General features: G+C 43.5%; 1 protein-coding gene across 2 annotated transcripts in view; it reads right to left on the minus strand.

The window, feature by feature from the left end:
• Window positions 1–13,596, minus strand: part of RBM6 (RNA binding motif protein 6) — a 58,087-nt gene that overhangs the window by 43,533 nt on the left and 958 nt on the right. For both annotated transcript variants that reach the window (XM_033071183.2, XM_033071184.1), the window contains exons 2-5: window positions 10,076–10,185; window positions 6,585–7,917; window positions 5,756–5,845; window positions 4,709–4,778 (exon numbers count right to left, since the gene is read on the minus strand). In XM_033071183.2, coding sequence (XP_032927074.1) covers window positions 4,709–4,778; window positions 5,756–5,845; window positions 6,585–7,917; window positions 10,076–10,119 — 1,537 coding nt within the window. In that variant the 5' untranslated portion in view covers window positions 10,120–10,185. The remainder of the gene's footprint in view (window positions 1–4,708; window positions 4,779–5,755; window positions 5,846–6,584; window positions 7,918–10,075; window positions 10,186–13,596) is intronic.

A 13,596-nucleotide genomic window follows, 5' to 3' on the forward strand; every position in this document is an offset into this window, starting at 1 on the left:
GTGGAAAATAGAGAACTTATCCCTACTGAGGACAGGTAGACCAATCTAAAAAAAAAAAGTTAAAAAAAAATAGGCACAAATTTTTCCATCATGAGCTGGAAACTTCTGGACCCTTAGATTACACATTTTAGTAAAACAGAACACTGAAAAATACAATTCTGAATTCCAGAGGCTTCCTGGTATAGTCCTGAAACCAGTGATTCACTGTTGTGATACACAAGATAGACTGCACTTGGAGGGAAAAAAAAAGCAGCACCTTTTAAAGATTTATCTAAGGGGCTTATTAATATTTAACAGGGCACCAATGCAGCAGAGCTTAGAGAGAACAAGCAAGATAATCCAGTTTCTTGTAGGACTTGGCTGAGAGAATTTTACATTTAACACAGGGAGAGATAAGGGAAGCAGTTCCAAGCACCACGTAAGGGGATGGTCTGGAGAAACAGAACATGAATACAGGGCAAGAAGGTGGCTGAGCAAGCAATAAAACACATTTAGTGGCAATAATACTTGCTAAAACAAAAGCTTTTCAAAATGGAACAGGCAGCTGCCATAAAGCAGCTCATATTTTCAAGTGACACTACATTTCTTGGTTGTACCCCCACCACAGAAGAAGCCTGTCCTTTAGCATCAGCCACCTGTATCCATTTGGACATTGCTCTGGCCCCAAGCATTACTGCGGTTCAGGGAGCTTCTACCTGCTCTAAGCATTCCTGTTCCATGGGTTCTTTGCTCCTCAGGGATGCTGTATTGTGTTCCCATATACCTATCCTGGGCTCAAAAGTGAGTATTTGAAAGAGTCAGAATAGGGTTAAAAACCCAAATCTCCCAATTTCTGAAGTGCTGCACTAATTTCCAGAGTACATAAAGGGCCTGGGGTAGAATCTCACTGTTCCTGCTGACTAGAATCCAGCTTACCTCCTCCCTCCAGGTCCACTTCAGAAGCTGCTCTCCACCCTAGTGAGAGAGTCCAATCTCCACCAGGCTCTCCTAGCCCAGCAAAATTTTCTCTCAGTTCCCCAGATGGGCTTATGGAGTGAACTAGAAAAGTCCTGTGGGCTGCCAGCCATTTCTCAGGCTTACTTTCCCTGAACAGCTTTCACAGCTGCTGGTACCAACACTAACACGAATCCTGGTTGGAAAACACATGTTCCAAGCTTGTCCCACTGCATGCTGCATCCAGAAGAACAATTTGAACAGAAGGCTCAGAGTATGCCTTGTGCTTTCACTTATTACTTTGGACACCACTGCAGTGTTTTCTAAGATAAGCAGCCCTTTAAGATAAGGCAGGCTCTGTGTGCTTCCTTCTCCAGGGCACACGTGTGTGACTCAGCCAGAGTTCTGTGCATATCAGACCCTCAAGATGAGATCTGAGGCTTATGCCTGACATTAGTCAGGGAAGTAGAATAAAGCCTGATGGGAATCAGGCAGGAGGTAATTTTAAAATATGATCCAAATCAAAACCAGGGCAAGGTGTGTTCCTGTTAGACTCCTCAAAGGTCAAAACCCATCAGCTTCAAGTTCCTGGCAGTCAGCATGGAGGCAGGAGCATGGACAGTAACAGGATGAGGAGAGACCCATACCATGAGCAGCCAGTGTTGTCACACACTGCACTAACACCTCCACAGAGGGGACACCACAGTGTAAAGCCACATGAAAGCCCTGAGCCCAGCAAGCAGAGGTAAGCACCTTCAGATGGGACAGAGGGGCTTACAACCCATTTCCAGAGAGCTGTTGACAAGTCATCACCACAATCATCTACAGGAGCAGTGGGACATCCATGCTCTGCCTCCACACAAGGCTCCAGGACATACTGCACACCAAAGCAGCTGATAGTCTTTGAGAAAGCTCCACAGCCACCTCAAGGTTTGTTCTTTGCAATGATTAATTGGACAGACATGACCAAATGCACTTGAGAATGCAAGCTGAAAGATTTAATCTCGTTATTTCTGCCAAGGCTTTCACATCACACTGGGAAGAAGCCCTCTTCTCCCCAAAAATGGAATTGGCACTTTCAGTCTGAGTGTACAGACTACAACTCAAAAATCTAACTGATGGAAATTACATGTCTTTTAGGGTAATACTATAAAGTATGACTTTGACATTTTATCATTGTAAATATCTGCCTCTTTGATTTAAATAGAATTACTATGCCACTTCTTAAGGTCTCTCACTGCCTTGTTTAAAATCTAGCCATCATTTCAGTTTGTGGGCTTCAGAGACAAAATAATCTAAAGAATCAACAGCTTGAATGCATACCAAAATCACACCAGGTATATTAAGAACTGAGATCCATTCTCGGCACAGCCTCCAGTGAAAATAGACTTTCCTTCACACATACAGAGTATGTTAAAAAAACAGGGCTTTATAAAGAAATTGAGCTGCTTTTTCCAAGAAAAATCAACCATATATTTTTTCCCAAACCAGAAAGAGTCTTGTAAAAGATCATACAGTGGAATCATTACACTGAAGCTGCTGAGATAAGCTTTATGATAAGTGTTACCTTTTTGAGAAACTGATCCGAACCTCACTTATTTCGAGTTAATTGTGTGTTATTTGTTACGGCTGTTATTGTTCCCCCCACAGCTGCAGGCATTCTTCTCTCAAACACACTCAACGTGCATACTCATGATTAATGTTATTTTTAACATTTCTGGACAGCACTCAGATATATACAATCCAGTCAGACTGGCCTAGCACGTGCTCCTCTGAGCCAGGCTGCCATGACCCCACCGAGCTGATACAGCAGTGCAGGTGTATTCCAGAGACATCAGTAATCCAAAAGGTTTGCCTTCAATTCTTATGGGTATTTATGTACACACCCCATTACAACAGCATTGTTTAGCCCACAACTGGCCTCCAGTTTGAAAAAGGTTTAGCTTTTCAGAAGTTAGTATTAATTCAATCCTGTACACTTCTCTAGGAGGAGCTAATGCGAAAAGCTGGATTAATTTTGCTACAGTTTCTAGTTACTCAATTTCTAAAAGAAGTCTTCACAATGCAAACAAGCATTCATTTATTGCCCTAGACATATCCATCTTGTGCAAGAAGGATGAGAGAACTGTCTAAATGCAGCCTCAGGATACAATGCAAAACAGACTTTGGAGCCTCCACATAACCTTGAACAAAGCTACACCACTTAATGACTGATGTTGACTGGACAGGGTTAAACAACAGCTTTACACAGCTCCTAAAACATGAGCTAATTTTAACTTCATTCTTTGCCTCCCCACAATTGCCAGAAAAACTTTTTAAAAAGCCAACTTTGCAGCTGAAGAGACAGCCTGAAACAGAATGCAGCTTTTGGAGACACAGCAGAAAACTGCAACCCTCGCATCACGTGTGACCACCCGCAGATACCAGAGCTTCTGCACATAACTTCAGACACTGTGTCTCATCCTGAGCAGCCTTTGAAACAGAGAAGGGGAAGGAAGAAACGGCAGTTCTCTAATGAGGGCAGTAAGTCCAAATAACATACATGGGAACAGACTTACAAAGGGATTTCCAATTCAAGTTGATTTATTACTGAAGTGACATGTTTTAGAAGGAAAAAAAAAACCACAACAACTGACAAATCTCATCAGCACAGGCAAAAAAGGAGTATGTTGCAATTACTGTGTTGCAGTCAGTGCTGTGTGGGTGACGACAGCCATGCTGAACTATGCTTAGAAAAGAGGAAAGGAAGCAAGAAAGACTAACTGTGCCCCTTAAGCCCTGCTTGTTGGGCCAGATTACGTGACACTGGGATGTTCTTTAGTTCAAAGGTTCCTGAGAAGGTTATGAAATCTCCTTTGACAGCTTCCAGAACAAAAATACACTTGAGAAATACCCCACTGCCCCAGTTTCTCAACACATTGGAAGCCTTTATATAATGTATTGACACCAAGAATTCCAGCTGCTTCACATACAAGCCATACTGAAAATAAGAAAAAACACTGATGAATGTAGAAGACTCTGCTTTCCTAGATTAAAAAAAAAAAAAAATACCAGTTTGTAGGTATTTCCTACTAGTATTATCCACACCAATCCCCAGGACTCACCCTTCCTACCATCGCACATCTTTGTTCCAGTACAACTTTTTCACAAAGCAGCCTTGTAAAATATTTCTTTCTTCAGAATCCTATACACACTGATCAGAAGTACAGCAGAACTTTATTCTTTGAATGAGGAGGAACATCCAGACCCAGTATTTGGATATCTGCTTATAAAACTTAGTCTTTTGTTTAACCTGTCTTCATACCTAAGCAGGGCACCAGTTTCAGGTTACTGAAGGAGAAATGTTAGGATGGAACAGGTTTCCTGAGGACACTATTTGTGCAGCATTTGTTCCACGGTAAGACCACCTCAGAAACAAGATTTAGAACAATCCAAAAGGATTTAGTAACAGTTTAAAAAAAATTATGGAGGAGTTAACCTGCTGTCCCATGGCTTTATTCTTGACAGCTATTAGAACAGCCTTAGTGCTCTATTTGCTGCTCCTACACCTCTGCAGAGGCAGCTGGACACATGCTTTACCTCTGAGGCAGCAGTGAGTACAGCCATCAATTTTGAGGACAAGAGGACAAACTAAAAAACTCAGAGGGCATTTTCATTAAAATATACCTGCAATTAAGGGCATGTAAAAGTTGAACCAAATTGTCTAAGAGGATATTGGTGTGCAAAATACCCTGCTGTCACCTTGAAACTGGAAGCACTGGAAAGGCATTCTCACCTGAGCTGTAATCTTTCAGTCGCAGGTCCTTCACAGGTGTCCCATCAGGTCCTCGGAAAGCATTGAGGATCTACAGGAAAAACAAGATCCATTTCATCTCCAAAATCAAACCTCCAAACCCAAGACACTTGCCAATGCACATCTCTGTCTCTCCAAGAGTTCTGTTCTTTCTAGGTTAAGTCTGTTACAAACTGACACACTTTTCAGCAGTACCTGAGAATTGTTACCGAGTTTTCAAAGTATTTTTGGGTTTTGTTTGAAGTACTGAGCACCATTTACACCACAATTCAATTGTTCAAAGGTTTATTACACTGGTTTCAGACTGACAGTTCAACTCAGATCCTTATTTAACATCACTACTGCCTTTAAGAAAATCAAAGTACAAGGGCAACTGTTCTGGGACTTATCACCCTATGAAGGACAAAGTTCCTGCGTGAGTTCTCCTTTATCAAGCCTCAGAAGATGATCACTACAGCTAACCCTAGCAAAAACTGCTGCATGTAGGAGGTTCCCATACCTGGAACCTTCACCAAATAAACAAAAATCCCCAAAACTGAAGTCCTAATTCATAGTAGAAGCTTTAGGAAATTGAGTTACTTTCACCTTGTAGCCTAGATCATTTTATAGTTTTTAACTAAAAGCAGCAGGAACAGCAGATATCTCTTCTATCTTTGTAAGAGCTTATTTAAGCAATTTCAAGTAATTAAGAACAAACAAGTTCACTTAGACACTACATGTCTTCTGAGCCCAAAATAGTACTAACAATATTTCGTATATATAAAGCAGTGATGAAGTAAGGCATGTTGCAGAGTCTGGAGTCAAGGCTTCTAGCTATCAACACCCCACAAGCAACCACAGGAAAACTCATCACTTCTAGAACCCCCAAAAACCCAGAATAATCAGATAACAGGTAACATTGCAGTGACTTCTAAAACTGGATTTTCCCCTGGGGAAATGACAGACCATCTGATATGTACCAACCAGACTTAAAAGTGGTACTTGAGAAACCCTCAATAGAAGTTTCTGCGTGAGAAATATCGCACTTACATCATCCTTTGTGGCAGTTTCAGGCACTCCTCCTAGTCGAATGAGCTTGCTTGGCTTCACATACTTGGGGCAGGTCCGGTAATCTTGATCCTTGAGTTCATACAATCAAGATGGTTTTACAAATGAGAGATGCTGGCTCACAAAATACACAAGCAGTAGCAAAATAAAGCAGGGGAAAATTCAAAGGCAAAGACCCATAAAAGCTTTAACCCCTGCTGGAGATTCAGCGAGCTCTGGAGGAGCTCTTCATATGCTCACTGAGCTGTATAGCAAGATCTACCTCCAGGAAAATAAAATGGGCAGATCATATCTCTGCTTTCCAGCAGTGGGAGATTCAAATTCAAGAGCAGTTATTCAAGTTTAGTAGCCATTATTAACTCAGTAGTTACCACTACCTTCAGGTTTCCAAGATAACTCTGAAGGAAAATGAAATTATGTATGAAAACAGTTGTACACAGGCCCACCCAAGTCAGTAGCTTCTCTCTGATACTGCTCATAAGCAACATCCAAAAACAACAAAATGTTTATCTATAACCACTTCCCCCAACACCCTCTGCCTGGCCATTTTCAACTTGGGGACTTTCTGAACCAAATCTGGTGCTATATATTTAGCAACTCTCACTTGCTAAACTGCACTTCTCTTAGGAAGTGTTTCTAAGATAGAAAGGATGCCATTAAATAACCTGAAGCAGAGAATAATCTCAGAGAAGGATGGTGAATTAGAACAGAACTGAAGTGATGGGATATGGATGAAGACTCCTTCCCAACTCCTTCCATTGTTTGGCCAACACACATTTAACAGAGACATCAATTAAAAAAAACCACCTACCTGAAGGTTCTTATAGGGCCTAGAATCTTTGCTGGGTTTTCCTTCTGCAAAGGACTTGCCATGTTCATAATCAAACATTTGGTGGCCTGGCAGCCGGTGATCCACATCACGATATTCCATGTTCCGGTAGTCTGTATCTTGCCTCCCAAGGAAATCCAGGTCACCTTCAACCTTTAACCCAAGATCAGAATCGGATCTTTGCTGCTCCCCCCCAGAAAGCTGCTGCTGCTTGTTAGCAAAGGTCTGAGGTTGCTCCTCTTGGTCCTGAAGAGTAGGAAGAGGTCCGCGGCTATTTTGGAAATTGTGCGAAGTGTCATCTTCAAGACCCAGTCCCAGGGATTCCTCTTCTCTGGCTGGTACTTCTGAGTGTTGAAATTCTCCTTTTTGGCTACCAAAGGGATTTCTATCTAGACTAAGTGCAGACTCATCTCTTTTGTTGGTGCTTAAACCAGAGCACTCTCTTTCTGCTAAAGGTACAGTAGATTGGTTGTGCCTAAAATCTACAAGGCTTTGATCCATGGGAGGCATTTCCCTATCTGAAAAGTCCATGGGAGGAGCCACATCTCTGTTCCTAAAATCCTGATCGGATCGGGATCTGTGCCTATTTCTGAAGTCTGATGATGGTGCATTCCTGTTTCTGAAGTCCAAATCAGAGGTGCCCATGCCCCTGAAGTCCAAATCAGGCACATCCCTATTTCTAAAGTCTGAATAGGAATGTTCTCTGCCCCTGTAGTCTAATTCAGACATGTCTCTTGCTCTAAAGTCTGAATGAGGCCCATCTCGACCTCTGAAGTCGAAATCATAAGACCCCCTTCCCCTGAAGTCTGATGGAGGTTCCTCCCTGCCCCTGTAATCCATGTTGTGTGCTTCCCTCTCCCTGTAGTTCATACGGAACGTGTCCCTGTTCCTGTAGTCCCCTGAGGGAACATCCCCACCCCTGAAGTCCATAGGGGGCCCTTCTCTCTCCCGGAAGTCTCCAGAGTACATATCCCTGCCCCTGTATTCAGAAGGGGGTGGCTCCCTACCTCTGAAATCCATCTGAGACTCATCTCTGCCCTGGAAGTCAGATGGTGGGAAATCCCTGCCCCTGAAATCATGGTGCCCGTCCCCACCTCTGAAGTCACTACGTGGTCCATCTCTAGCTCCATAGCTGAAAGAAGGTTCCTCTCTGTTGGCAAACTGAGGATTGAGGAGGCCTGAGAGTGCCTGGATATCAAAAGGAAGTGATTTTCTGCCAGAGAAGTTGCCAGAGTGTCTTTCTTGACCAAGACTATCAAGGGAAGGAGGATATTCCCTGTTCCACCCGGGAGCAAACCTTTCTTCTTGGCTCCCACTGTAGAAATAAAGACAGTATTATTCATAACGTGCTTAAGAGTCTGAAATCTACACAGCAGCACATTCTTCTCTAAACTTTTATACAGCTGTGTAACAGTCTAAGATCCGCAGAAGATATTGATGTTTGGCAGTTTAAGATGAGGCAGCATACGACAGATGTGAGAAAGTAAACTTGGGTGCTCCCATTTCAGCACAATTTCCAGAAGCACTCAACAGGGAATACCTGCAATATTAATGGGTTAATGATGGTAGCAATCCACATAGTCCTGCACTGCACACAGCTCTGCAGCTGTCTGAGGTGCCAGCAGCTGGTGTCTTGGTTCATTAGCATCACCAGCACATGCCTGTGAGGAACCCAGGAGCTTAAGCTCTCTGAGCAGTGTGGAAACAGCTAACCTAACACATCATCCTGAGACACATGAAAGCAGAGGTTACCAAACTGGCTTTACTGACATGCTATAAAGACTCATTTATGCTTCCTTGTGCTGGAGTCCAAACTGGAAAATTCTGAAAGCCATCAGTTCAGACACTGAGGGTGCCTCACAGGACTATGCCAACAATCAACATCCAAGATATCCCTGTGCTCGTGCCTCCAGAATGTCTCACACTGAGTTCACTATGAGCTCCTCCACCATAAAAATGCTCAGGAAGAAGCTTCCTCTCAAGACAGTTTTTCAAAATCCAATGGGGCTTTTTTTTCCCCCTGAGATGGAACTATCTGATTTTTCATCTAAGCAAGGCTCCAATACGTTTTTTTAAAAACGGAATAATACAGTATCAGTACATTTTAAAATAACACCACACCAAATGCTAACCAAAGCAGTGGACATTTCCTTAGCAACTACAGCAAGTCATGTTGTACTCTGAGTTTCACTACAGAATCACTCACCAAGATTAATCAAAGCATACACAGATTTCCTAAGGTACACGGTCCATTTCACCACCATGCAGAATAGCAATTAAATTTGGATCAAGGTCAGCATTCCCCATGCAATACATTAAAGAATGATGCCAATAAAATCCACTTAAAAATCATTAGAACAGCGCTATTGATATCAACACAAGACACGATCACTCCCTCACCAACACTGCTGCTACATGTTCTGGAGGATACAGGTTTTCATCAGCTTTCTCAACCCATTACAGTAGATAATTATTTGAAGTATTCTTATGGCAGAAATCCAAGGCATGCCATGAGCAGTACCTTTATCACACTAATTTTCAAAGGACTGAGTGTACATGTGAGCAAAGGATGAAAGAATGATGTACAACAGAAGAAAATTCTAGATTTTTGTAGCTTCATTTTTATACCCAGCCTCTCTTGCAAACACAGGTTCCAGTAAGCACCAGAGGAATACAAACTAATAAAAACATTGTGCTGTGCAGGTCAGCTGCATATGACTCTTTAGAACAGTTGCAATGACATTCAAAAATGTCTTATGAAGGAGTATATGGGAATATAAACTTTTTGCAAGAGCATGTAGTGGTAGGACAATGGAGAATTGGTTTAAACTGAGAGTGGGTTTAGATTAAATACCAGGAGTAAATTCTTCCCTGTCAGGACGGTGAGGCCCTGGCACAGGTTGTCAGAGATTATGTGGACGCCCCATCTCTGGAAGGGTTCAAGGCCAGGCTGGACAGGGCTTGGAGCAGCCTGGGACAGTGAAAGGTGTCCCTGTCCAGGTTTGGGAAAAGATGGTCTTTAAGGTCCTTTCCAATCAAACCATTCTGTGATTCTATGATATATGGGCTTATTAACCCCATGGCAAGAATTAAACTACCAAAGTTTTCATTAAATTGTTTGTACAATGAATGTACCAGTATTTCTGAACTAATTTTTTTCTCTTATAGGTGTTAGCAGCACGTAATTCCAAAAGCCATATAGCACATCGCCTTAGCTCACAACAGCTAAAGTAAGTATCACTAGAAAACGTGGTGTGGAGAAGACCTAGAAATAATAAAATCAGCTGTTGCTTAAAAACTAAATTAAAAACTTCACAGAAATGCAAAACCCATCAATTAACTTGTCTGTTCTTGGGTAATCACAACTAGCTCCATAGAGACCTCACAACTTCTACCAAAACAGTAAACAGTGGGTCCCAAGGTTTATTGTGTTTAAGAATGTTCCAAAATAAACTATACATTCAAGTGCTTACCGAAAAGACCCCATTCTGTTGCCTTGTCGATGGTCTCCCCACATTTTGATCTTGTCTGGTAGGCTTCCAGAAATGGTTAATTCACTCTAACAACACCCAGACACCACAACCTGTTGAATAAACACGATGATAAGCCACAAGGCAAAGAACACACATGGCATGAGAAAAACACTGCTGGTTAGAAGGGGTATCTGTAACATCTGACCAGGATCCACAGATACATGACCACACTCAGGCATGAATGAATTCAAGTGTTGCATTTCTCCATGTTCAAATCTATAAGCGCCAAACAACTCCTGAAATCAAACTGTCAATATGGTGGGCAAACAATTTGATATCTGCTTTGATTAACATAGAGCTTTCCAACATACTGTGCTGTCTGACACCATTCAGGGTGCAGCAAGAAATGTGAGAATGTTGCCATCTATAAACAACGAGGACCGCTGCTGAACAACAGTTTGCAATTAATGTTTAATCCAAACTATTTTTGCCAAAAGCTCTTTGCTGTTCAAGGAAATGATCACCGCTCTTGGTCTGCCATGGATCCTCTGCCCTCAGAAGTATGTAGATAACAGAGGAGGTTTTGCCAATAAATCATGACAAGCACTGTTCTCCAACACTGCCCTCATCAAGCAGAGTGACGCAAGTATCACTTGCCTCAACAGAAATCTAAAATTTCACTTCCACTTCCTCCCACCAGTGGAGAAGGTGAGGATTTCCTGGCAATAACCAAAGCCAGGACTTGAAACAGGAAGTACTTCCGTCTTTCCAAAAGAAAAACAAAAGGCTGCAGCAGAGCATGGTGAAAACTGAGGGAGACGGCAACCTGATGGCCTCAAACCTGCTCTGGCCAACCCAGCTGCAGTGGTGCAGGAGCACTGTCACGTCACCAGACCAAGGCTGGAAAACTGGTGCTTACACGCTGTTCCAAAGCAGGATTATTTAACTCCAGTGGTTGAGGGGGCAGAGGACAGTACAGACAGTCACTGCCAGGCCTGGCTGGAGCAGTTCTTGTCAAAGAAAGGCACACAAAGTCCTGTTTGTTCTCCCTTCCAAAGGTCAGCGCTACCACAGCGGAGGCAGATCGGCAGAGCAGGTTATGACAGACCTTCCACCAGGGAGTGATTCTGGATGCTGCTGCTGGCAGCTGTCAGTGCCAGGAAGCTGAGGGAGCTGCCATGCCAAGAGAGAGTCCATGCTCTTGCCAGGGTCCACTACCCACCAGGGAAGGCTCAGGTGGGAGCCAGGGACAGCAGGTTCTGGCAAAAACCAAGCCTGCAGAGGCTGAGGAAGGCAACCTGTGCAGACACCACTGATCCGTCCACCCCAGTGTCACTTCCAAAAAAACAGGTTCATTCTGTTGGCTGCTCAAGCCTGAGAGTACCAGTGCACTGACATTTTACATGGCTCTTGATAAATAACTGTTCTCGTCCCAAGGATTTCCTCCATCTTTCTAGGAGGAAAAGTTCTCTTTCTAAGAGCACCAACGCTGCACCCCCTTCATGGCAAGGGCAGGCAAAGGGAGATGGTTCCTGTCATCAGCCAGTCCTTTCATCTGAGACCTTTTGCAGACCTTGCATTTCTTGTTCTTCCCTTCTGGATTTCCCTCCCCCATTCCAGTTCTCCTTAAGTCAACAACCTTACTGACACTTAAAAATAAAAATAAAATCCCTTGCCAGCTGGGAACTGTTTAGACATAATATTCAAACTATCAGATAAGGAAAAAATACCACTGGGCAGCTATCAGGCCTGGCACAGACCCGCTGAGCCATGCAGCAACCTCCGGGAGTGTGAGGTCATGGTTCAATAACACAGGCAGCAGCACCGGCTCCGACAGCCCCCACTCAGCCTGATTCGCTCCCCGCCTCCGCCTTTGGCAAAGCACCGGGTGGAAGTTGTGCCAGCTTGTGCTTTTCTGGGTCTGCACCACGGATGACCCTCAGAAGGGAGTTATATTTAACCCAGGTCACTTCAGTGATACGCTTTACCACACAACTCCACAAACCAAGGTGACAGCAAACTGCAGGACAGGGACAGAATGGTCTTAACCTGGCTTCCACTGACGCCAAAATCTCCTGAAGGTACACCCTGCTACAACTGTTCCAAAAAAAGCACACTGTGATGAGACATTGTGAGGAGTCACCCTTCTGCCACGGGCAGGTATCTGCCAGCTCAGCTCCCACCTCCCAGCTCACAGGTAAATGCTGGGAGACAGGTCAGTGTGAGTGAGGCTGTTTGCCAAAGACACCCCAGGCCAACAGCAAATCATGGCAAAAAGCCACCTGCATGCTTGGAACTGTGCATCCATTAGTTTTGTCATATTCTGGTCACAACCAAGTGTTTGAGGAGATGGAAACAATCCAGTCAATTGCACAGCCCAGACCGACAGCTCTCTAGGACAATAATGAGCTGTTACAACTACCCTGAACATTCAGAGGCAGATATGCATCATCCTTCCCTACTCCTATCCCAGCTGCCTGGTGGCAAAGCCACAGCTCCACCAAAGATACAGACAACACAACTAAACAAGGAGAAGCTCTTTTGTGGTTTTAGTTCCTCCAATGACTAGCGATCACACAGTCCTCCCAGGAGAGACTGGTGGAGCTCCAGATGCTCCCTGGCAATTACACCCAATGATTTCCTCAGGACGTTGCTCCTGCCCTCCCCAGTGCTTCCCCAGACAACTCTGGGGAGGTTCCCGACTCCGTGTCCCAAACTGCATGTGCCAAGCCTGACAGCAAACTCTTGGATATCTTATTCCAATTTATATCCTGCTATGGCAAAATAATGGCTTTGATCATGGGAATTGTGCAGTTGAGCCAGACTAAGCAACTGGTCTTCCTGAGGACTAAATACATACATCTGTCAAGGGGCTGAGTGGGAAATGCCAGCACAGCTTTCAAGTGTCTCCTCACCAATTTACACCACACTTCACACCTTTTTTCCAAATATGGGGGAGAGAAGGGTAATTGGTGACAGACTGGGTGCTATTTGCAGTAAAATACTCTGATATTCAGAGCTTCTCTCCAAACAGACTTTGCCAAGACTTGGTATTTATAGAGCACAAGGAAATCAAACACAGAACTACACATGAGAACAGAGGAAGCAGTTTGCTGTGGAACAACTTTCTGTACCCAGCAAAGTTTTTGTAGTTTTCTGTACCCAGTAAAGGCAGAAGAAAGGAAAAGGTCTCTGTGAAATCCAAGTACTGCAGGAAGTACAAGAGAAAACTATTCCCCAAAGCTACAGAAACTGCAAATAGCCAAGAAAGCCAGTTACATTCAGTGTTGAAGTCAGAGATCCCTCCTTCAGAAGAAATATCAAAAGCATGTCACAAACATGTGAAAGTGAAGGGAGAGGGAACCATTTTGGTTATCATAGGCATCAGGCTGGAGGATTTTAATTTTATTTTTTTAAAGGGATGTGAATATTTTTCATCTGTATGATGCTTCTAAAAACAAGTATTAGAGACAAACAGGTGAATTTCTAACACACACTCCACCAACCAGTGAATGTTGGGA

This window comes from Catharus ustulatus, chromosome 13 (assembly GCF_009819885.2).
Source record: "Catharus ustulatus isolate bCatUst1 chromosome 13, bCatUst1.pri.v2, whole genome shotgun sequence".
NCBI classification, from domain to species: Eukaryota; Metazoa; Chordata; class Aves; order Passeriformes; family Turdidae; genus Catharus; species Catharus ustulatus.